General features: G+C 45.7%; 1 protein-coding gene across 1 annotated transcript in view; it reads left to right on the top strand.

Annotated features, from left to right (window-relative positions):
- The window catches only part of LOC119406482 (protein crumbs-like), a 286,551-nt gene that overhangs the window by 146,163 nt on the left and 114,479 nt on the right, over window positions 1-25,909 (top strand). The window contains exons 4-7 of the mRNA XM_037673508.2: window positions 1,670-1,798; window positions 5,005-5,241; window positions 7,952-8,068; window positions 13,438-13,806. Of these exons, the coding sequence (XP_037529436.1) occupies window positions 1,670-1,798; window positions 5,005-5,241; window positions 7,952-8,068; window positions 13,438-13,806 (852 nt within the window). The remainder of the gene's footprint in view (window positions 1-1,669; window positions 1,799-5,004; window positions 5,242-7,951; window positions 8,069-13,437; window positions 13,807-25,909) is intronic.

Genomic DNA, 25,909 nt, shown 5'->3' with positions numbered 1-25,909 from the left:
TCATCTGTTGGCGAGGCCAGCATAGGGGCTGCGGAATGGTTACGTCACAGCTGATGGCAAGCGAACACTGGCGGCCATCATGTGATAAGAACAGGCTTGATGCTAGCGTAGTCGTCTGTTCCACGTAATCAACAGCCCCCCAGCAAAGATGGCTGCGCCCTGCAAGCGATGAAAATCCTGGTCTGTAGCGGAGAACAGGTTGAGAAAAATATGGCGGAAGAGGAGGGGGTCGCTTGCTTGGTCAGTGGCTCATATTTCAAATCTCCGGAATAGGAGAAGGGGGCACATGCTCGGGATTTTACGGTAGGTCAGCTTGGGGGGGTCTAGACACTGGCCTGTCATGTGTCCAAGTAGCAGGGCATTTTGCAAACATGAATGAAATAAACACTTTCTTCCTTAGCAATTGCTTGTGTAATCAGCACTTTCATGCCGTGGCTGTGTCATCCAAAGTGCGGCTAGTTGCAATTCGTGAGCAGTCAATAGGTTGTCATAGGTGATGCCGCATGTTAAAGCTAAGTACTTAGTGCTATGCGGATCTATTCCAAATATATCATGCCCGATGCTTGCTTCTCAACAAGCTTTATTTAGCCTGCGGCTGCTTTCATTCGATGCACTGCAAGTTTGTGACAACCTTCAGTGAAGGGCTTATGATGAACTTATAAAGCTTGCTCGGTGATGGTGTGCACGAATAAGAAATTTATTTATTTGTTTATTTGGAAATATTTCAGGCACAGAGTGAGTCTTGGATGGCAAGGCTAAAGGCAGAGCATTGTCTGCCTGACTGAGGCCTTGTCAGCCATGCATTGCTCCAACAGTGAGGCAGCACAGAACACAAGGGCAGACATAAAGTTTGTGCAAAAGGATGACAAACATAAATATTGGTACAGGTAAAGGAAAAATGAATAACTCAACACAATTTCTAAGAAATAACAATCTGGTCTAAGCTTATAATGTTTGCAATAGCACATAAATGTTTACAAGCACAATGTGACACTGAAAATATGACAAACACAGGTAGCTTTTCTTCCACTGCAGTGACATGACCGGCAAGACCAGTCAAGAGCAGTGTGTAACGTGCAGAGTTGGCCGGCAATCCCGAAGGCTGTTTCACTCGGACGTGTGGGACCTGAGTGGGCTAATCAAGCCGTGTAGCTTATTGCTACTGCATAGAAGATTATTTTCCGAAATTCTAAGGGGGTGCACCCCCCTCCGGACACCCATGCATGGGTGTCATCTAGGAATTTAGTTAGTCAGCACTTTAAGAGACACTCCAGCACTTTTGAGAAAAGGGGCGGTACCGATATCGGTCTGTAGTTATTTAGATCATTGACGGGCACTCCTTTATGCAATACAGTCACACTAGCAATTTTCATAGTATCAGCAAAGAGCCTTTGGCTAAAGCACTGTTGAAGATATGGCAAAATGGAGCGGTCAAAATGCACATATGCAGTCTGAAAACTGATGTGAATGTGACATGTTGCGACATTTAAGTTTAACAGACGATTAGGTCGGAGAAATTGTCTGTTCGATTCATTTGATTGTGTCTAAAATATAAACGAGCCCCTTGGAAAAGAATTCTCCTTCTTTTGTGCCTTTAAGTGTTGTGCACTCGTGAGAGCCAGCCGTGATTCTGTGGCCCTGAATTGGCCTCTACTCACATCTCTTGCAGAAGACCACCGGAGGGACCCATGCTTTGACTACCACTGCCAACATGGTGGCTTGTGTGTACTGCAACAGGGAGTGCCCAAGTGTAACTGCACAGCCAGATACAGTGGCGAGCATTGTGAAAAAGATGAGGGTAAGTCATTTGCTTACATTCAGTTGGTTGTTCGTGTACTAGTGTTCCGTCTCTCACAGCAGCTGAAGAATTCTGTTGCCAGATGCTGGTTCATTGTTATACACTAAGGCTTCACAGGAAAAAAAAAAAGGATAAAAGGCAGCAACGCCTTTCCTGGTTTGAATTGTGGAAACCTGCTGTATTCAATCGGGGAACCCTCGTCACCAAGTCAACCATTTTTTGCTTAAGTGTGCATTTTGGTGGTTATTATTTTTTTTCACATTTTGGATGGAAGTTTAGGCAGAAAATGTATAGGAAAATGTACCGTTAAGTTGATAATGATAAGGTTACCAAGGGCTTTACCATTGTCACTTTCTGTTGGTTTGGTCAGGTGATACAACTTGCCTGAGTGAGTGCTTTTTTTCTGGTACATTCAGGTGAGGCAGTTTTCTGAGTAAATGTGTGAGTCTAACCTGTGAATACAGCTTAGGGTGGTACCACTGAGCTGGAGTAAAATGCAAAAAAAAAAGTCACAACTTCTTGACAACGCAGTTAGATCAAAGTGCAATATGATTTTCCTAGCATAGGCAGCTCTCAAAGGTGTCGTAACCCTAATTATACTCTCGGAGAAAAAATAGTGGCAGCGTTACTGGGGAGCCTGGAAACAAAGATAAGTGTTATGCCTTTTGCAAAGTGAGTAAAACTCGAGTCAGAGCAGAAAGCATATGATTAATAGAGGATGTGCAGGGCAGTGCATAGTTTATTTACAAACGGCGGCATTGGCAAAAAAGTGCGCTGGTGACCAAAGGAGGAAGGAGTGGTCTCACTAGACAAGAAATGACAGATGTGGCATAAGTTTTTCTTCTTCAGTGAAAAAGATGACTTTGGCCACTAAGCCTTCATCAGCATATGATAACACTCTAAAAGGATGCGCTTCATACTGATGTGCACAATTGCAGGCAATGCTTTCTTTTCTATTTGCGTTTAGTAAGTTATTTTATATGGATGCTTTTTCTTGATCGTCAACACCTTGCACTGCACCTTACCACACACCACTCTGCACACTTTACAATGCATTTTGCCAGTGCTGATGTGTTGTCATTAGGGGTGTGCGAATATTCGAAATTTCGAATATTTTTCGAATAGTGTTTGCTATTCGATTCGATTCGCACTGAAATTTTACCATTCGAACTATTCGAACTTCCCAAAGACAAATGCAGTCAACGTCTGGTTGAAAGTGACCCCTTCAGATTTTCAATATGCTTCACCTCATTACACTCTCATATTGCGGCAAAGCTGCCTTTCAAGCTCCGTTACGGTCGAACTTAGCCAAGAGACAAAGTCCGGTTGGAAATGGTCCCTAGATTTTCAATATGCTTCACCTCATAACACCCCCGTATTGCGGCAAAGCTGCCTTTCAAGCTCCGTTACGGTCGAACTTAGCCAAGAGGACAGTCAACGTCCGTTTGGAAGTGGTCCCTAGATTTTCAGTATGCTTCACCTCATCACACCTCCGTATTGCGGCAAAGCTGCCTTTCAAGTTCCGCTACGGTCGCAAATGTATTAACTCGAGAAAACGCTGATCCCAACATGGAGATAAAAGATGTGGCAGAGTTGGGGCTCAATTAATGCGGTTTTGGACCTGAAATTTGGGCAGGAAGTCCGAAAAAATCGGACGCCGAAGCTCTTTAGAATCCAAAATTTCAGATGTTCTTATATATAGACGTCTACTTGGCAGATTTGGAACTCCTGACTTGAAGGGAGCACACCCTTGTCCGCCACATCAGTTGGGCTTCCACAGAAGTTGAGAGAGGAGGAGAGGCTGAGAAAATGGCATCTCTGCCTATCACGTGAAAAGTGTTGTCAGCAACACTTTGGTTGCACCAAATCATGTACATAAATACAATTCGGCCTCCACATTGCCTCACTCTTGATAAGAAAGACAACTATGAAATATGATCCCACCAGCGCTTCATCAACTTAGCGAAAAGAAACATTTTCATGTTGCGATCTCACAAGAACATACTTAGGGATTCTCTGCAACTTTTCTGTAAGTTCACTTCGAATTATTCGAAAAATGTTTGAGAAATATTCGAAAATTATTCGAAATTATTAGATTCGATTCGCACTCAATCTTTATTATTCGAATTCGCTTCGCACCCAAAATTTGCTATTCGCACAGCTCTAGTTGTCATACAACAAGTGCAGTGGTTGAAAACATGCTAGTGTACATAGAGGTGTCTGCTGTGACTGCTTTTATTTGCGTGTTATATTTTAATGGCCTTGCTGAGCATTGCGGCCTCTTTTTATAGGTGTGAACAATTGATGCAAGATAGCCGCAGTAGTACCTTGAAGTGAATGGCCGCCCGATTTTGCCTGTTGTTTGTTTGGCTGGCACTTGCTTTTACCGTATGTCTGCTGCTCATGCCATTTTATCTAATTGATAATGGTTGTGTCATGGCATGCAGACAGCTAGAACTTTCTTCTTTTGCCACTAAGATGAGGCATGCATATTATGAGCCTTTACTGCCAATTGGTCATTGAAACTTTGAGCAGTACAAGGTTGATGTGAACGGCAGTAAGAAACTTTGTGTAGCAAAACGTGCTAACTTGACAATTTTTCATGTAGATCTGAGAGCTTGTCCACATTGTAACATTTCGGCTAATGTAAGTCCTTTTTAGCCATTTAACTCAGTGCGCAGTAGTACCGCTCATTCAGAATTTCAAATATTGCATCATACTATTCACCAACCCGACACTTGTGGATTTTCACTCGCATTCTTTGATTGAGCGCTTCCGCTGCAAACTCTGTCATTGATGACACGTGCCCATCTGCACCCATTGATCTCATTTTTGTCTGTCACTGTTGCATTTTTACTGGTGAGCGATGCTAATGATGCCTTAGAGCTGACGTTTAGGTGGACATCAAACAACCACAGGTCAAAGAAACTGATCCTGCTGTGCCTTATTGCCTAAATGTGTCTTTGAGGGGTAGAAGAACTGATAGTTGGGCCAGTTGGTGACAATACTTGAACATGTTTAACTGAGCGCAACGACGACGTGGACACAAGAGAAGAGGAGACAAACCACGGCGCTACAGTAAATTAGCGCTGTGGTTTGTCTCCTCTTCTCTTGTGTCCATGTCGTCGTTGCGCTCAGTTAACATGTTCCAGTCTTTGAGGGGGTTGGTCAACTTGCCTGTGGCATGCTTGGCCTTTTACGTGCAGGACCTCTATGTGACCGTGACCCGTGGAAGAAGAAGCCATGTGTCAACGGTGGTGTCTGTGTGGAGGACTGGCGGGGTAATAGCACTCGTTGCCTGTGCCGTGGGCCGTGGAGTGGCAGCGCATGCCAAGAGCCTGCACCTGATGCCCAGTGTGATCAGCCAGCCAAAGGGTGCAGGAATGGGGGCAGCTGCGTGACTGGCAGTGCCCAGAGTCGCACCTTCTGCCAGTGCCCGCCAGGTGAGTTTGTCTCTCTTGCTGATTACAGTTCTGCATCATGAACAGGGGAAGAATAATAATAGTAAAACGTTCACTACTGGCTGTGGAGGTAGCTTTTCTTGAAACATATGCATAAATGCACGCATTTCAAAGGTGAAGGCTGCTTTAAGCACTTTGCCATGGGAAAAGTACTTAACGGGGTACTGACACGAAAATTTTCCATGGTCGTTTTCTTGCGTCAAATGAAAGGCCAAGCCCTCAAGAGCCTAGCATATGTACTGCTAAGCGTGAAAGAACCCTGAAAAAGTAATTACAGTATGTTTTTAAAAGCTAGTTTCGGTTCCTACTGTAGCCTGATGTCACAACATGGTATGAGCTTCTCGTCACGTGCGCGTGCAAGATATCGTGACGTTTACACGGCCGCTTCGCACCGTTGCTCCATTGGTGACGCACAAGCGGCCGTTTTGAATGTTCTAGGGACACACAGATGGCCATTTTGGAAGTTTCGGTACCTGACGTCATCACAACTAGACAGACTGCTGCGTGAAGTCACCAGAACTAGTACTGTAGCCTGACGTCAAGCTAGTGTCGATGTCGGTAGGTGCGCCATGGGGAAATTGACTTCAACATCAAAATAAAATATCTCATCAGCATTTGCTGAGCTTCACACTTGCTCAGAGCCGTCTCTGTATATGGGAGATTTGTATGGCAGTGTAAATTCACCTCCGGAAAATGGTGTCGGTACCCCTTTAAAGCTGCATAGAATATGTTTTTTTTTTTAAGAACAGCACTGGCGAAAAAAGTATGGTGATGACCAAAGGAAAAAGGAGTGGTCTCACTAGGCAAAAGATCACAGTGGTGTCATACATTTTTCTTTTCAATGAGAAACATGACTTTGGCAGCTACAGTAGAACCCCGCTGATACGTTTTTGAAGGGACCGTAGGAAATAAACGTAAGAGACGGGAAACGTAAGAGCCGAAAAACAGGAAAAACGGCAAAATATTTAGTGGTACAGAATTTTATTTCAATTCTTACGAGCAGCACGAAAATTGGCGCGCTCAGCCGCGATCTAGTCAATGGATAGAAACGCGGAGCTGGGGACGGCCTCATCCACAGAAATGTAATCAACGTATGTGATTTTTTTAACACCAACAGCTGTAGGCATGTAAGCACACGCAATCACGACCAGCGCAGCGTGTCCGACCGCGAACTGCGCGCACGACCATGCGAGCTCCAAACAGCTCGAACTCCTCCCGTCCTCCGACAAATAACGATGATGATGAGTCTACGCCAACGCGATGGCAGAAGTAAATGCCAATCTCGGAGGCCTTGCTTTCGCAAGCAATTACGTCATAGACGCCATGTTTGTGCAATACAAGTCTCAAAGGCTATGCTTTTGTCAATAGTAAATGCCAATCTCGAAGGCCTTGCTTTCGCGAGCAGTTACGTCATAGACGCCATCTTTGCAATTTGAATCTCGAAGGCCATGCTTTTGTTTGCATCAATTGAAAGATTCTGTTGCTTGCGCCTCTCATGCGGCTAATATTATGGTCAAACGAGGCCACGCTGCGTGAAAATGCACCATGGTGGCTCTCTTTGGTAGTCACTCGGTCGGCTCCGAGCGCACTTCGCGACGTATCATACGGGAACGGTCCGACAGTTACGACGTAACAGCGGGGTTCCCAATACATTGTATCCTATGGGATCTATGCCAGGACCGGCGGAAAACGACGTAACAGCCGGGAAAACGCAGCAGTGAGGAACGTAACAGCGGGGTTCTACTGTATAAGCTTCATTAGCATATAATGCTATTCCAATTTTGAATTGAATTGAAATCATGGCTACAAGGCTACCTTTTGCTCTTTGTTGTCCCTATGCAGACAGTGACATCAGATGTTTCTGACTATAACGCTAAAAAGGCGCAAGACAAAAATGAGAAGGGTACAGGACACAACACTATGGATGGGTCTTGAGTGTTTTTTGTTCTTGTCATGGTCCATGTTGTGATACCACCATTTAAAAATGCCTGGGGTCTCTACTAGGACTCACTGATTGTTCAGCACAGTGTGATTGAAATGAAAGGTTGCATGTAAAATACTACATTTTTATGGTTTCTTGTGGAGTTTGTACTGCCCACTAGTCACCTCCTGGTTCAATCCTAGGCAGAGGCTAGTTTTATGCTTCCCTGCCTGCTTGAAGCCCTATTTTTATGCAACCACAAGTGAGTGCAGTGCAACAAAGATATGTTTTCATGATGAGTGCTCCCACTGGTGGCACTATAAAATGCTAGATGTTGTGGCAACCTTATCTGATGTTTGTCTTCCTTGCACAACACATGATGAAAAGAGTCAGTTGCACAGCGACAAGATGCGGTGCAAGTACTAATGCTATCTGGATGGCATGAATAGCTTGGGTGTGCACGCTTCTATACGATGTAGTTGTCTGCTCCCCTTTGGGCTCCAAGGTGTTACCACGCTTCAAGGGACTTCCCGTTTCTCCATTGAGGTGTGTAACTGAATCCTTCGTAGCCCCTTCAGATTGTGGGGCTGCACCTGCAAGCGAACCCAGCAAGGGCTCGGTGTTCCTGCATTGCAAATCGAACCATATATTTAACAAGTATGTTTTCTCTCATTGTATACAGAGTTGACTGTCATCATTGCTGCCACTTTCTTTTTTTACACCTGTGGACAGTGAGGTGGCATATTATCTCCCTCTGCTATTTTTCAACAGGGTATGCTGGCATCTACTGTGAGCAGCATGTTGGCGAGTGCCAGCTGGGCTTGTGCCACCACGGTGGTGTCTGCACCGAAGGCCCTGTTGGGCCCCTCTGCAACTGCCAGAACACTGGTAGGTGCACATCATAAGGCTGGCATCACTTCTTCTCTATTCTTGCTCTCTGTGTAAATATAGACATCTCTGTCACAAAACTGTAATCTATTATTTATTGTGAAATGTAACACATTTCTGCCAAGGTTCAATTACTAATAAGCAAACGCTGCTTGCATCGCTAGCAGATTTTGCATACAGTTTAAACCATAAGCAGTGAACCTGGCAATACCCAGAATTAAAGTGTTTGGTAGTAAAAGCAAAATGTTCTGACTCTAGCAGACCCTTGTTCTGGTGACATTGGGATGGATCTGTGCTCTTTCTTTGTTTTTCACATGTCTTTGCATTTTTTTGTGTTCCTTCTGGCTGCTACAAATGGCAAACTTCACCTAGCCTTGTGTAAAAGTACGCAAACGTAGAAGAAATAAAGGGGATGTTCTTGCTGCTTTTCTCTTGCTTTTTTTTTTGTCCACTGCAGTGCTTATGGGAATGCTACCCATGCTTTTCCTTGGCCAGTGATGTGCTTTCATCAGTAAAAAATTCCTCTTTATCATCTCCTATTAAGAAAATGGGACTAAAGTGAGAGCGGATATACACTTGTGGCCCTTTTCTTTTTCTTTATTAATGCTGATACAGTAAGTTTTGTCTTCTCTGGGGATGGAATTTTCGAGGAGATACTGTTGTCTGTTGCTCTAGCTCTGTTGGGCTGCATATTGACACAGTTGCCAACATCTGCCTTTTTTTTTGTAAAATGAATTTGTGTGGAGCTGGTTGAGAATAGTCCTAGCAGTGCTAATAATTTCTTTTTCATTTGTGTGTCCAGTACAAAACAACAGATTTGAATAGACTATGAATCAGTCATGGGCACGTTACCAGTAAAAAGTAACAGTGTTGCAGTAACAGTTACCTAAGCCAAAAAAGTAACTCTGTTACAGTTACAGAGTTCCCAAAAGTAACCTGTTACAGTTACAGTCACTGTGAAAAAGTAACGTCGTTACTTTTTTTTACTGTATAAAATAAGTGATAGATCACAAAACAAATGATGGAATTAGTTTGATAAGAACATACAAAGGCATGCGGGCAGTCAAAATTGCACATGGTAAAACCCCAGACGAAGGAAACCTAAAAGGGAGGCCAACACAAGCAATCATTGTGTATGCCTTATTTTGTCGCATCAATAAATGTCCTAGGATTCTGTAACTGGAAAATGAGGTAGAAGCACTGTAACGACAGCAGTATCCTGGGACGCTTATTAACGACACCCAGTTAATGCATGCGAAGAGGAACAGGGAGTGCGTCACGAGTGAAGACGACGTCCATTGTATGTTCAAGGTGTATCAAACCGATTCATGGCCGATCCACCGTGGTGGGTTAGGCCATTCCTCTAGGAACCAAACAACCAGCCCTATTCGGAGATCTCTGCGTCCGCTGGGCATACAAACCGTTTTTAAGCCCCGTTATACCTTGGGACATGTGTTCGCGAAACCCCGACCACACACCTGCGGACGATCAGAGCGGGGTTATATACATGTACAATGCAGGGATTCCGACACGACTTACATCGGCGAAACAGGCAGGAAAAACGGGATGTTGCTAAAGCAACCCATGTAACGCGTTCTAAGACGGGGCTTGCTGAACACTGCTGGACAGCAGTGCACAGCTTTGACCTAAACAATGGGACGTGCTAGCTCGTGAACGAGGGCGGGGGAAGAAATCTTGTGGAATCGTGGTTCATTCGCTGCAACGCATCAGCTTGCAACAACCTGAGGATGCAACCTGCGTAGTAGGCGAAACGTGTATGCCATTTTGTTAATAATTGTTGTGTCAAGTCTGAGCAAACCTTTTACATTCAGTTCCAAAGAGGCCTTAAAATATTACTTTGCTAGCTCACGGTATTGCCGGCTCTCAGCCGTTTCGTGCGCTGCTGCTTTCTAGCCGCCTGTCAAACACGATTAGCTCGGAGCCACGGACGAAGGAGGCTATGCGTCCTAACGCTTCACCAGTACACCAACAACAGAGATAGAAGCTCAAGTGACAAAAACGACATATAGTATACACTCAAACCTCGTTATAACAAAGTCACACCTGCCACGAAAATAAGTTTGTTATATCCGAAAATTCGTTATAAACATTTATTTTTAATGCTGTATCTATGACAAGACTATTCTTCATTTACTTCGTTATAACCGATAATTCGTTATATCCATGTTCGTTATATCGAGGTTAGAGTGTATGCCGAAAAAAAAACGGACGTGAACTTGGCAAGCTGTTCAGTTGCAACGTGATTGATTTACTATACGTAGCTCACAAGTAAACTTGAACTTGCGTTAAAGACTAACCTTCGACCTCGGTCTTTTGCAGTGAAGATAAGCCAATTAGCGACCTCCTCTCCTAAACTGCAAGGAGCGCCCTATTGTGGAAAGTTGAATGGTGGAGAGGATATGGTAAAGAAGGAAGTTCAAAAAGGTGGAAAGCGTTTAACGTCAGCCTTTAACAAGTGCTGCTGTTGGATAATTTTTTTATAAGAACAGAAGTGACTGTTACGGTAGTTCCCGTTACAGTTACTGTTTAAAAAGGTAACAGTGTTACAGTTACAAGTTCCTCTAACTTAAAAGTTACAAGTTACTGGAAAAAGTAACTGGTTACTGGTAACGCGTTGCTAGTAACTAGTTACTACTCAAGACTGCTATGAATACAACCACCTCCTGACTTGTGGTGCCATGATTTTGGGCTCTGTTTGATTATTCAGGCTTTCTCCAACCACGCTCACTCACTCCACGGAACCATTGAACAATGTTGAACAATGCTGCTGTATGCGCCGGCTTTAAGATGTGCCACAAAAGCGCTGTGAGGCAGTAGTGACATTGCTTCAGGCCACAAAGGAAGGAGTACGAAGGAACAAATCTGACAGAAGCATGATACAAGAGAGGGACTGCTGCATCTCCACGTGTGATGCAGGCAGACGAATGGTTCCCATTGAGGAGCGAGCGTTTGCACTGGCAATGAAAAAAATAGAGGAGGCGTTGCTGTGCCTGACCAGTCCTTTTCGCCTATGCAGTGGCGTAATCTGGCCCATGGTTAACATTGCATAGTACTGACTGTCGATTGATCCTGTGCATTACAAAACGGCACCTTGGCCCTGCGGTGATGCAGTTTTGGCTGCGCAGTCCGCATTTTTATATTCTTGTGCTGCCCTCTGCCATTTTGGTAGAGTAAAGACTACTGGGACAAGTGGTATCACCAGAACGAAAGCCTCTGAGATCATACTTGAACATGTTTAACACAGCGCAACGACTGGCCCAGCTATCAGTTCCTCTGAGATCAAGAGCCATCTCGCGACTTTACCACTAGGGGAAGGGTGCATGCACCATGGCATATATGTTTACCTCACCAGTGCCTCGCACCGCGCCACTCTGACAAGGGCGACACACAGAGCGAGCCTTGCGCGCCGATGACGTAATCGCTGACGTCATTGACCAAGTGGGCGTAGCCATGACAAGGTGCTCCTCTTCACTGCCGAGAAGGATGGGAAATCCGAGCGACAAAGCAAAATCAGCCCTCCTTCTTTCAGCACTTCGTATTCTCACAATTCTTGCCGCAGCATGTTCACATTGTACATGTGCGCAGTTATCTCTCCATCAGAAACTGTTTACCAGGTGTGTCCAGTTACCTGGTCTTTGATCGTGCAAATCAAAGGCGGGGCACTATACGAGCCGAGCCTTGCTACGCTTTTTTTTTCCCTCTGGCACAGAATGGCAATCTGTTGCATTACTCTGTGGCTGCCACATACCGAACCAGAATCGCATTATGTTGTGGTTGTTCTAGTTCTTGATTTATATGTACCTGTACCTACTCGTACATGTGTGTGGGTAGTAATATTGAAAAGGAACAAGGTGAAGTACATGTCTGCTTTATTATTTTGTTGCTGTTTATCAAACGCCTATCTCCTCGTGTATGAAGTGTGCCTCGACCTTTAAATATATAGCACACTGCAGCAAAATTTAATTGAAAAATTTGAATCTATCATCTAGGGGTGTGCGAATATTCGAAAGTTTCGAATATTCGTCGAATATTACATTCGAAATATTCGTATTCGATTCGAAAGTCGTGTATCCGAAAAGTTTCGAATATTCGATAACTACGAATATTCGAAAAATTCGAATATGCGATTCGATTATCATGCATAAAATAACTCGTATTCCACATTTCTGCTGCGTTCGTATAGCTAAAAACGTTGCCGAGAGGAGCGATACACATCGTAAGTACACGGAGGCACGATATCTGCCTGCGACGAGCGCCCCAATACGTATGATTTATTGCTGGTGCATCTCCGACGTGCAGCGCTGTTGGCGATCATGTAACCGTACATTTTCAATATTATGCGGCCGTAACGTGCCGCACTACCACTCGTTCACTATGCGGGACCACTTCTGCAGAAAGACCCATGTGACTGGTTGCGGACTGTAGGCACCTTCAGATACCCCAGTCTGGCAAAGCTTTGCCCCATCTACCTCCCTATACCAGCCACTTCTGTTCCAAGCGAGCGTGCCTTTTCAGTGGCAGGGGGGTGGGGTGTCTCTGTTAGAAGGGAGCGCCTGCTGCCTGACCATGTGGACCAACTCATATTTCTTCATGATAACATCTAGTCATTACTTTCATTGTGCCGTGATATTTGCTTGTGTTGTGATGTGCATTGTGCTAGCCTGGACATTGTGTTCTGGTGATAGCAGTGTATGTTGTGTGGCCAGTCAGGCTGTTAATGTTTTTTTTTTTTCAAATAGCTACATGTTAAATAAAATATTGTTACTGTGGAGGCATTTTTCCTTTGATATTCGATATTCGATTCGATATTCGAAGGTGGATATTCGTATTCGATTCGTATTCGAAAAATTTGATATTCGCACACCCCTACTATCATCAAAAGGATTGACTGGCAGGTACAAATGTATGAAGGCACAAAACAAACAAAGAAAAGAAAAATGCACAAGATGGTAGCATATTATGAGGCAAGTTCAGTTTAGGAACAGTGGAGGCGATATATGTGTGTGACAATGACCCAATCTTGGTACTATTTGCGTATTTTCGCAAGATCAAAATCGGCAACTACCAGACCTCACTGGTGGTGGCATGGTGCGTGCCTGTAACAATTCACATACATCTTTTGTGCATTCTTTAGGCCATTGTTCCATAATTTCCGCAATTCATGTTCCCCCATGCAGAAGCATCTTGATTCTGCTTTGGCTTTATGTTCAGGCTTAGCTTGTTGGTGTGCTTTTCGGAGTCATGCCATACAGTATTTTACATTCACATTTTTCTGCCCATGCTGGTAGCCCATATGGGCATTCCGGTGAACGTGAGTATTGTGTGCATCTAATCGATATGTGTTCCAGGCTATCGTGGTCCCTTGTGTGACGAGGACGTCGATGAATGTGCGGAGGAGAGCGTCTGCTTGAATGGTGGCAGCTGTGTCAACCAGCCAGGAAGCTTCGAGTGCGTCTGCCCGCCGGGATTTGGGGGACCCCACTGTGAGCAGGCTGTGGGCCCCTGCAAGGACAACTCTCCCTGCATGCACAACGGCACCTGCCAAGAGGTTGACGGGGGCCTTAGCGGCAACTCCACCTTCACCTGCCTCTGTAGTGGCCTCCACTCGGGGCGCCACTGCGAGGTGCCTCGGGCACCTTGCACGCATTGGAGCTGTACCCACGGCATGCAGTGCAGAGCGCAGCTTTGGTGTGGCTGCTTGCCTGGATATCGAGAGGGTAAGAGGCTCTCATCTGTCTTGTCTTATAAGACAGCTTCTTGGCAACAAGTTTGCACTTCACAGGCTTTGTAAGTCTGCACTGTGTTGCTACATAAACAGATAATCCTGGAAAATGGCAAATTATTTTGTGTAGAAAACGTTTAAAGAGGATCAGGGCGTGCTAGGGGTGAAGGTTAATGTTCCGAGACTACACTGTGAGTTGTGAGTAGGGGTGTGCGAATATTCCAACTTTTGAATATTTTTTGAATAGTGTTTGCTATTCGATTCGATTCGCACCAAAATTTGACTGTTTGAAGTATTCCAACTTTCAGAAGATAAATACAGTCAATCTCTGATTTTTCGGACTCCCTATGGACCGCGAAAGCGTTAGAAAAATCTGGCAGTCCGAAAAAACGAATTCATGCTTTTTTATTCCGCTCAAGCAGTCACATCGCCATAGCCACATCCGAAATAGCTTTAATACCTCCCAGTACACTTATCAGGCATTTTGGTGTGTGCCCAGGCTCTCGTGAATACATTCGGTACCTGCCGCCAAGGCTGGGCAAAGATACCTTGAAATTGTATTTCAAGGTATCCGATGCCCAGTTCGCCGCTATCAGTGTACAGTGTGTATTGCTGTAGTTTGAGTTTTCATTTCCCGGCCACAAGTTCGCCCCCTCGTGTTCTGTTTCGGGACGATGCTTTTTCAGAGGGGAGCATTGCCACGTGCGTTTCTTATCACTTTCGCAGTATTCGGTTTTCGCCCACAAAGACTGTCAGCAACGCTCAGCGCAAACTGCACCTCATTGTTCGAGAAGCTTCCCGTATATTATAGATTGTTTTGTTAAGGTTGCGCGCAAGACACGAACACTCGAGCTTATTCTAGAGTTTGACAGGCAACCAACGATAACACTGGAATATTCGACGGCACATGTATAAATACCGACGCGCTTCTTAGTATTTCGACGGCCAACGCCCAGTTCGCCGCTATCAGTGTACAGCATGTATTGCTGTAGTTTGAGTTTTCATTTCCCGGCCACAAGTTCGGCCAAATAAAGAGTTTCATCTTGACCACGCCAGCTGTTGTCTTCGTCGACGTCACGACCCCGTGACAATATGATACAAGCTACTCAGGCAAGAACTATTTGCCGTGGTGGTCCAACTGTGCCAATTTCGCTGTTTTGCTACAATTCCGTATCCCTGCGCCTTGCTGCACGCATTCGAGGACAGCTTGTGACAACTGTGCCAAAGTTCCCTATTCCACCTGTTTACACAGCATCGATTTTATGGCCCAAAAATATTCTTGATCGCAACAAACACTACTGGAGCTTTTCCGTAATGCCGCCGATATCCTCTACTCGATCCATTCCAGCGATGCGCTTTTTGTTATTATATTCAGCCTAACCAAAGTCTCCACGCCGCTGCGTGTGTCTCCGTTGTTGAAAGTTTAGCATGCCGTCGATAGTCAGTCTTATTTGTTAGGAAACAGGCGATACCACGTAGAAAAGTGATTTTTTTCGTTCGCAACTCACTTCGTGTCCTGTTATGTAGCCACTGCGGCCAAGCGGCAACAGCTATCGGCGCTGCACGCTGTAAACGGCGTCTTCACACAAATGAAGATTCAGCTGTGCGAAGGTTTGTTTGATATTTCGCAATAAAAGTAAATGGCTCCTAATCGTGCTGTGCAATGTCCTTCGGTATGGAGTGCGTCTGGCACAGTGTGGTGCAACTGCTGCTCGCGCACATCCAAGCGCTCGTCGCGTGTCTTGATTGTGGAATGGACGTAATGCGGTGGCAAGCCAGCATACGTAGGAACTGAGCCGCACAGTCGGCCACAAATAAAGAACAAGTGCTCTCACACGTCATACACACCATTCGAACAATCAATGTTGTGGTCAGTTGACAAAAAAAGGTCAATGAAGTTCTCCGGCTTGCAAATCTTCCCAACTGATTCCCTCCCAGGCCACCGTTTGTTCACAAATCACACGTTGATGAGCATTGAGCGGCAGTGCCGCAGGGATTTCTTGCTGTTCACGGACTACTTAACGAGCCGTGCAGCGGCTTCGTTAAGTAGTAGTTAAGTAGGGGAATGTGTTCGGCCATTGACCTTTCACCCCCCCACACACACAAGAAAAAAAAAAAGAAAACCGGTGGTACTCTTCCCACCTAACCAGTCGGTTGTCCCCTGTCATCTGGCGTGTTCGCAGGAAGCCATAGTTATTGCCCAACCATGTGAGTAGCACGGGAACTCATGTCCACCAATCGCACCTTGACAGCATATGAAGGTGAAACATCCATGAATGTGGGGTGTCGCTAAAGCCAACGTTTCAACTAGTCGACTTGTCGTCAAGGCTGCCTTGAAGAAGAGCATCCCTCTCCTTTATGCTTGGATTGATCACTGAGCCCGCTCCCTTTGTACCAGTTTACTTTGTACCAGTTTTATTTTTTAGACGGCTTTTTCTGAATATTAGGAAAACCGGAAGTAAGTGCTCAACCCAAAGTCCTTGAAAGTGAAAGCAGAACGCCATTCGGTGCACACGCCTTTAAAAATTATTGAGTACGATGGAACATCATACATAATGAGTTGTGATGATTATTGAATTCACTGTCTACGCAGGCAATCCCAAACAGTATGTGCATGCTTGCCCTGTCACTAATGCTTTACGCAACACACATCTTGTGCAGTGCAGTGAAGCCAGAATGTGACACTCTGTCATGCTAAGACATTGATTAATGGCTGCTCTGTGGATGTTGGCCTTGTCTCCTTGTTTAATTGTTTGAATACCAGCAGCATTTTCAGTACGCACACAAATAAGAATATTCACCAAAAATTTAGGCAAGTTCTGCTCCGAGTGGTCCTAAATTCCTTTTTGTCTGCTCTAAACCTGCTCCAAAACACAGTTCCTCCTGCTCCGAATCTGCTCCAAAACAGACTTCTTGCTCCAAAAATTGCTCCAAATCCTAAACTGACTCGACCACCACTGTATTTGAGATACAGATACAAGATACCTTAGGAATTATTGTATCCGATACGATACTTCACCATTGTATCTTAAGATACTTTGATACATTTGTAAATTTGCTGCAGTAAAACCTTGTTTATCCAGATCTCGTTAACTCGGAAATTCGGTTAACTCGGACTCGCGGCGCGGTCCCGGTAAAACTGTGTATACTTCAATGGTGTTGAATGCTCATTAATTCGGAGGGATTTAGCCTCGCACCGGTTAACTCAGACAACTACGGAGTCGGGACTTCATGCTTTGAGTCGCGCGATCGCGGTAGCTTGGAGGCTCAAGCACTGCTTGCCGTAACCGACAGCGCAACCGGAGTTTCGGAGAAACCGAAACCGAACAAACAACTGCAGCAGGAAATGATCATGATGATAGTGAATGAGGGGGAAGTGTCTAGGTGGCGCTAGTCACCACCCGGCGGAAGCGCTTGGGCCGCCGGTGCATCCAGTGTCTAACTACGCTGCTGGTTCCTTTGTGTTGTGACTTCGCCAACTTTGCGCGTGCGAGACCGTGCACATTGCGTTCTCTGGCTGTGCTTGTGCACGTTGCCGCCGCCGTCACGCTTCATAGTGATGGCGACCGTCACCAAAGTCAAGCGGCCACAGCAGCCAGCAAATGATCTAGAAAGAAAGGTGATGATATTGAAAGACGTGAACGCAGGCGTTTCTCGACAGGAGATAATAGGCAGTTTTAGAATAACGTACGCTAAGTTAGCGTTTGCGGCCCGCTATTTCCGTCACTTAACGGGAGCCCGCAAGCGGTTAGCGTGCCATGCATGCGCAGTTGCGCGAAAAGCCAATGCAAAGCCTTGCGTACGCTATTGGAAAACTGCCTAATGAAAAAGTACGACGTTAAGAGAAGCACCTTAAGTGGCTACGTGAAGAACCAAGCAAAAATTTTCAGGCGTTTGACAGCGGCAAATTCACCGGCAAAAGAAAAAGACTAAGGACGGCAGCGCACCTGAAACTGGAAGACGCACTCATGCGGTGGATAACAGACATACAGAACAGCCAGCTTCCCTTGAGTGGACCGTTGATCTGTCAGCAAGCTGAAAGGTACGCACTGAAAATGAGCATCGACGCTTTCAGTGCATCAGAAGGATATTGTAGCAAAACTGCTTGCAAACCATCTGAAGGATGGTTTGGATGGAGCGAGCAAACCATCTGAAGGATGGTTTGCCCGCTTTAAAGAAAGGCACGGATTGGTCTTTCGGAACGTGTGCGGGAAAAAAGCAGCAGTGGATGAACGGCGCATTGCTGACTGGAAGGGAACTGAGCTTCCCCAGTACCTGGCTCGTTTTTAGCTTCTCCGCTAAAAAGCGCAAGGTTTTACTCGTAGTTAACTGCAGTGCTCGTACCAGTGTGACGGGGCTGGAGTGCATCGAACTTGTATTTCTACCTCCAAACACGACGGCTGCCCTGCAACCGCTGGATCAAGGGATAATTCAGCATGTAAAAAGCAGGTACAGAAAGCATGTACTAGAACGGATCCTACTGTGCAAGGAAGCAGGACGCGAATATGACCCGAGTCTCCTGACTGCAGTTCACGTTTTAGCGCATGTCTGGAGCAACACGCCGCCCGAGGTCATTGCAAATTCTTTCCGGCACAGCGGCTTTGTCAGCCCTGACAACTCAGATGCTTCTCCGGAGGCCACTCCAGAGGATACCCGCGAGCCCACTGGAAATATGGACGACGAAGAGGTGAATGACACGCGTTTTGAGTCGCTCCTTCCAAGTGCCGTCCAGCTTGTAGACTACGTCGCTATAGACGATGATGTTGCCGTTGCTGGTCTGCTGCCTGACGATGACATATTATTGGAAGTGCTTGAAAAGGATCAGAATCACTGTTCGGATGATGACACTCAAGATGAGCCGACGCGACATCGCACCGTGCAGGAGGCTGCCGAAGCCCTCGCTGTCCTCGAGGAGTTCCGTGTCGGTTCTCGCAACAGCAAGCGTGCGCACCGCCACCTGATGGGGTTGAAGAAGATCGTCCTAGCACAAATTCCGATGATTAGGTACACAAAAATAACGCAGTTTTTCATGAAATAAAGGTTTGTCTGTGCCGAGCACATTTTCCTTTTGTTTTCATGTACAATCCGGAATTCGGTTAACTCGGACATTTACGCCAGTCCCGTGAGATCCGTGTTAACGAGGTTTTACTGTATAATAGATCTGTACAATGAAGCAGCAAACGGACATAAAAATGTTTGCTTGAAAATTTCTTAACTGCTACCAACTTTGTTAAATTTGTTTCAATATTAGTTTCATTCCGAAACAACTTATTAGGATGTGTTTGTCTGCTTAACATGACAGCTCTTTATACGCTGTGTTTGCAGTGGTTTTTGCTTGATGCTTTTGTATTTGATTGGTGTCGCTGCTCTACTTGCCGACCAGCTAGTGGGTTGCCGTGTACTTGAAGAAAATCAATAAGAAGTCTTGCACGATGCCGTGAATACTGCTGTGCAGTCTTACCTTGTCCGTAAGCATCTTGTTTGTTGTTTTCACAATACCGGATCACCTGACAGTTAAAGCGTGGACACCTCGGTAGTTGGCTTTTACTGCTGCTCTACACCTTTCAGGTGAATAAGTATACAGGGTGTTTCACGTAAGTAGAACCAAATAATAAACAGAAGTTGTTAACTGCGACTAAATGAAATCAACAGCATATGGTTAACCGTCATGTGGAACTCGTTATGGTATTTTTATATTGGGCTTCATTGGTTTATGCAACATTTTTAATATTCATTTTATGGCCAAGTGCCTTTTGTCACGTCGTAGAGGGCATTCCAAAATGACCGATCTAGTTTTTTTTGGCAACGTACGTGCTATGTGTAGATTTTTGCCGGCTTTCAAAAGAAGCCCGGAAAATATCAAATCAAACCATGTGACTGTGCTCATACCCTACCATACTGCAGCACTGTCAAATATGCTTTGGGCGAAACAACCGGTGGCGGACTGTCATCCTATTGCTTCTCAGGGCCAACTCTGGGCGCCGGCAGGGGGGTCCCAAAGGGGCATTTTTCCTCCTCTAGCCACACTAGCAGACTACACCCCCATCAGCCATCAGTGATACAACACGGCTTTGCAACCCCCCAAGACAAAATCCTGCCGACACCCATGGAGACGATGGCGTTTCCTTGCCGTGTGTGGCCGTAAAAAATGTTGACACCCAGTGAAGCCGTCGTCAACTTAGATGTTAAAGTCAGACAATAGAAAAAATGCCTGTAGAAGTTAGCATAAACTGGCCCGCAGGGATGCTCATGAGGAAAACGGCGTACTTGGTATTACGTTTCTCGAATCCTTTTCCTAACATTTGAAGATGTTTTCTTATAATTTCCATTATTATAATGCAAACTCAATTTCGCTAGTTTATTAAGTAGTAAGCAGAATTTTTGTTATACTCCAGGCACAGCCACATTATTCTATATTCGTCCACTACATCGCCTTGACATAACAGCAAACACAAATGTAATGTAGATATGTAAATAGCAGGAATGATGCAGACAGTCAAAAAATAAGAATGAACCAGAGTACATATTTTAGCAGCAGGTTACAAAAGAAATACTGCAGTAAACAGACAGGCAAAAATGATACAGAGACCTAGGTAATGCATGAAATGCAAAGGAGGACAGCAAGCACTTGTGCTCAAATTATGATTAAAGGGGCCCTGCAACGCTTTTCTGAGTTACGATGAAATAGTCTTGTATTAGCGCATGACGCTTCACGAATTGCATGCCGCAAAAATTTTTTGAATCCGTCAAGTACGAGCGAGCGGAGTTACAGGGATTTGTCGCACACTTCAAGCGCTTTCTCTCTCCCCTCGTACCAGCGAGCTCACGGAAAGCTACGCAGGGACGGGCTTGACGAGGGGGCAAGAAGATGCGGCCCTTCATCAGCGCACGTCATGACCTTGAGCACTTTCATTTCTTTTTTTTCTTCAAACGTGCGGCTGACTTTGCGTGATCGCGAGTGCGCGCGCGGGCACGTAGTGGCATTTCGCGGCGACCACAGTAACTATTCCGCTCAAAATACTCAAATCAGCCAATGGCGTGGAACTTGAGGACATGACGCAGTGATTTTGGGTATATAGCATCATTTGTCGAGAGAAGAGGGAGTGATCTTCAGCTGAGTTTGAGAATTTATTGTAAAATCCAGGCCGTGTGCTGCGCTATAATGTTTGGCTCGCGTGTTCTCGGGAGCCTCGACTACCAGTCGGCAGTGTTTTCTGACCATGCTCAAAAAAGGCTTGCAGGGCCCCTTTAAAAGAACTCCTTGAGCAATTTAGCAGGAAGAGCAAAGATCCAGTACGCCAAAATATCTTGTGCTACGTAAATGCTTGTTCTATTGCATCTAGCATCGGCGCCGGTGGTGCGACGGTTGTTAGAATTTCATTTGCATATAAGTCAATCTCATCGTATTGAAGTTAAACTTACGTCCACGACATCTTTCAAATCGCTGATGTGTGAACGCTGCGAGACACAAAGCAACCTCATTATTGCATTCTTGAAACTTTGCAATGAAGCACCACACAAGAGAAACTTCAATAACGACACATATATAGCGGCACAATTTGAGCGAAAAACACCACACGAATTTGAGTACGCAGCACAGTACTTTGGCTACGAGCAAGTGTCATTGCATCATCACAGGCAAAAAGAAAGAAAATATCCAGAAAAGAAAAGGTCGGCTGGGCGTAGACGTTCGCGCGCTTGTTTTTGTCTAGATTGCGTGAGCGCCACCACGTGACTCTGCTCCACCAATGGGGACGCGCAGACCTGATCGCCTGCCTTCGCTGGAGCATTCTAGCTGAAAGATACAAAAACCTCACTGTCATTAGTTTTATTCAGGTGGCTTAGTGGCAGCAATATCAGCTTGAGAAGTGGAGTTCAGCCGAGGTTTATTGTTTCGCACGGTGGTGTTTCTATAGCCAGTATCTTGTATATTAAGATACACAATACATTAACCCTGTGAGGGTCGAATTTTTTCGCGAAATCCATTCCAAAAATGTGTAATTTTTTTATTACTGAAATAAATTCTTCAGACGATTCTGTTTAAGAAAAAAAATTGTCTAAAATTTTTTTCGTGACTGTAAAGAGACAGAAAATAATTTTTGTTGTTACATACACATGGTTTATTCATAGTAAAATCAAGCAAAATCCTAAAAAAAAAGCTTCAACAGTTTTTATAAATAAAAATTATGCATTGTATTAAACATAGCTCACAGACATACAGAAATAAGCACACCAGAGTACTTTTCCGGTTAAAAATCTTCGTGCTCTAACACTAAAAACTTTTCAGCATGTGATAATCTTTGAAGCATGGCTTGCCACGCATGCTTTTCATATGTTGCTCCTTGATCATCATCGGAGTCTGAACTCGTGAAAAAATTCTCGTCTGACAAACTGAAATCCAATGAATCAGATTCTCATTCGGCACTTGGGGAATAGTCCGCATCGGAAGAATCGCTGCTTAACTCACCAGCAGCAGAGCAACCGGCGCTTGCTTCCATAGCGTAAGCGATCTGCGTCAGTGAGCGCACGGAAGAAAACTCTATGGTTGTGCGCCCGTTCGGAAAGCAAAACGAGTGAAAAAGCTACAGTAATCCTTCGACTTATCGCCAACAAGACGTAGTTAGTTTTTCCGAGACCACAAAACAGGAAATGCAATCACGGCGGCATCGTTTGCGTAATTTAGCGCCGCACGGAAACAGATGTAATCGCGCCCCGGGAAGCAATAAACGAGAGAGTAACAAGCGGTTACCCTTTGAGAGATAAGAAACCAAACAGCCATCAGCTTTGCGGGTGCAAGAAGCGACAACCATCCGAAGGACGAAACCAAAACCATCCGGGACGCATGCACGCGTTCTGATGTGCAACTGAAAGCCACCGCGCCGCTTTGGAAAGCAAGAAAAAGACTGAGAGACATCGACGCACGGAGGTGCATCGGCGCATTAAAAAAATTCCACGTATTCGTGAAGCGTGGTAGCACATTCCAAGCAAGAGAAATGATCGAAGAAAGCGCGTTTCAAACCAACCACTCCGTGGGCGCGCTCGGTTGCGCAAGCAATTGCCGGTGCGCCGTTTTGCGAAGCATAAAAAAAGCTACGGAGAGACATCGGCGCATGAAAAAAATTCCACGTATTCCCAAAGCACATGCAAAGCAAGAAAAATGATCGAAAAAGGCATGCACTTTAAACCACCTGCACCGCGAACGCGCTCGGATGGGCAAGCGATAGCCGGCGCGCCGTTTTGGGAAGCAAAAAAAGTACAAGGGAGACATTGGCGCATAAAAAAAATTCCACGTATTCCCGAAGTGTGGCAGCAAGGCCAAGCAAGAGAAATGATCGAAAAAGGTGCGCGTTTTCAAAATAAACGCCAGGCCGTGCATGTACGACGAAAACCCCCAAGGGGTTAAATGTATCGGAATACAGATACTCGTTTTGCGAGACGTATCGTGATACAGATACAAGATACCCATAGTGTATCTAAGATAGTAGGGAGCTTTCGAATAGTGGCCCCGATCGTTGGCCCCAAAGAAATAGCGTCTAGGCCACTGCGCATGCGCGAGACCCAAACAGCGTTTGGGTTTTGTTTTGGGTACGCTCTTTCTCAAATTTAGCGGGAGCCCCAAAGCCTGCCCTAAAAACTTTGCGTCAAACAAACATGACGGCACCAACTGAAGCGACGGCTCTTGGCCCAGACTAGAGTGACATAGAACAGGGGGAGTGTTCAAAGCGCACAGACTCTATTCGAAAACTCTTAGCTTCTGAATTGACCCAAAGTGAGCACACACAAAGAGCTTTGGGGCCCCAAACCTTTGGAGCCCCTATTCGAAAACTCTAGCATCTAAGATACATGTCTTCGATACTGCCCAGCACTGCCTGCCGCAAACCCCGCTCAACTATGTGCCAACCGCCACTTGCAAATTTGCGTCTCGTGATGGGCGCCGCTGATACCAGCAAAGCGCGGAATAGATTACGGCTCCCTCGCATAGAGCGTTTGGAAACGATGACGCAGAACACATGTGGCGGAAGTGTGGACGACTTGTCCGGCTTTCCCCAATGGGTGTGCGCACGTGAACGATGTGCACACGCATCGCCGAATCGCCGCCGATACACAGCATTTGCTGCCGCTTGAAGCTGATCGTTCCTAGCTGTGTGCAGCACATCGCCACCCAAGCTGACACCGTGATAGCGTTTGTTCTGATAATCCTAGTTATGACATGGCCACTCCGTTCCCGATCGCATACGGGCGCGGCGCTGGCGAGCTGCTCTCGTTCGTGAAGTCTGTGCAGCGCACTTAGCGGTCTCGCACAACGAGGCAGCATGAACGACGGCGTGGCACGTTCGGGTTACACGCATACCACTGTGCTAGGCCACATGCACTACTGAGCAGTTAGCTGAAGATGTTTACCATAAGGGTTGGGTGCGTTTGCGGCCATCTTGCCTCCATGCATTTCTGGTGTTTATCCGTAAAGACATCACTGCACTGCGCCATGACCCTTCAGATGTTCGATATGCATCACCCTATCACACTCTGGCAATGCGGGAAAACTGCCTTCCAAACTCTGCTAAGGCCGCAAACAGATTGACTCACGAAAGTGCTGGTTCGAACCTCCGAGATGATAGACATGGCAAATGTGGGGGCTTTGATTAATGCCATTTCGGACCTGAAATTTGGGCAGAAAGTTCGAAAAATCGGACGCAAAAGAGTTTCAGAGTCCAAAATTTCTGATGTTCTTATACATTGACGTCTATGGGGCAGATTAGGAACTCTGGACTCGAAGGGAGTCGCCCTTGTCCACCACATCAGTTGGGCCTCCACAGAAGTTGGAGGAGGAGGAGAGGTTTTCGCATGTAAAGTGTTGGCGACACCACATTGGTTGCACCAAATCATGGTAATAAATACAATTCGGCCTCTGCATTGCCTCATTCTTGATAAGAAAACTAGGGAACACAACCCCTCCAGTGCTTGACCAACCTCCAAAAGAAACGCAGTGATTCCACTCCTGCGCCAACTGCGCCAAAGTGCGCTAAATTGGATTTACTGCACCATCCTGATAATATCGATGAAAATTGCGCCAAACTGTGCCAGAGTCTCGGGTATGGGGCCGTCTATCACCGGCAATCGCACCACCGGCGCGTCAAAACATGTGCAGCTTGATCTTGGAGCCGCCAAAGTCACAACCGCAGACCAAGAATTTATTTATTTAGGCACCATTTATTCCACTGAATAAATGGCGCCTGCTCGTGCGTCTCGAGTAAGCCACAATGCCATGCACGGTGCCGACGCAGCTTCTGTTGTGCAAGCCGTCTCGACGGCAAAACGCACTCTCTGCAGAGGTTCGTGACATCTAGGACACTCGGTAGCTAGAAAGTGTGGTGGTGATTCATTGGCGGACATCGTCTGTTCTAGAAACGCTGCTGGTAGCTCGTTTCAAGCGTCGTATGACACGTAATTAAAGCAATATTCAATAATAACTGCACGCGTGCCGCTAAAATGTCTCACTTCTGTTGCTGGACGTCACAGAATAAAATCTGGGATCACTAGCAATAGATATATGGAACAATATTGAATTTTCCGTGCTTACACGTCCATGGAAGAGCGCGTGAGCGGTGGGAACGCATTGACACTTTTCCTCAAATTCTTGGTTCTTCATCTAGACGAGCTTTTTCGTAATTCATTCCACCAGCACACCCGAGTTTGTAATCGTTCTTGCGGGAAGTACCCCGGAGGAGGCCCTGCTCGTTCGAGCTTGTGAGTGCTAGGGTCCCAATTTTTTTTTAAATGTTATGTCGTTATTAAAAGCGTGCCTCCTGGTCGGAGCAGCCGAATTCGGTTTTAATATGCGCAACTGTCAGTAGCGGGCCCGCCGCTGACGGCCCTAGCGTCGGAAGGCCCACTGTGAAGCGGCTACGCCATGTTACACATCCGCCCCTCGCCTTCCAGGGTCAGGAGCTGACGGTAAAAAAAAAAAAGTCAGTTTCGCTTAAGAGCAAAGTGATGAATGCGATACCAACAAATTGTATTATTACACGAAGTGAGGCTAGCAGCTAACTCTTTTGCATCCGATCTCTCGTAACTCAACAAAACGATGGTTTAAGGAAATA

The sequence above is a fragment of the Rhipicephalus sanguineus genome, chromosome 1 (assembly GCF_013339695.2).
Source record: "Rhipicephalus sanguineus isolate Rsan-2018 chromosome 1, BIME_Rsan_1.4, whole genome shotgun sequence".
Classification (NCBI taxonomy): Eukaryota; Metazoa; Arthropoda; class Arachnida; order Ixodida; family Ixodidae; genus Rhipicephalus; species Rhipicephalus sanguineus.
Note: the sequence above shows the minus strand (reverse complement) of the source record. Positions and strands in the feature narration are given on the sequence as shown.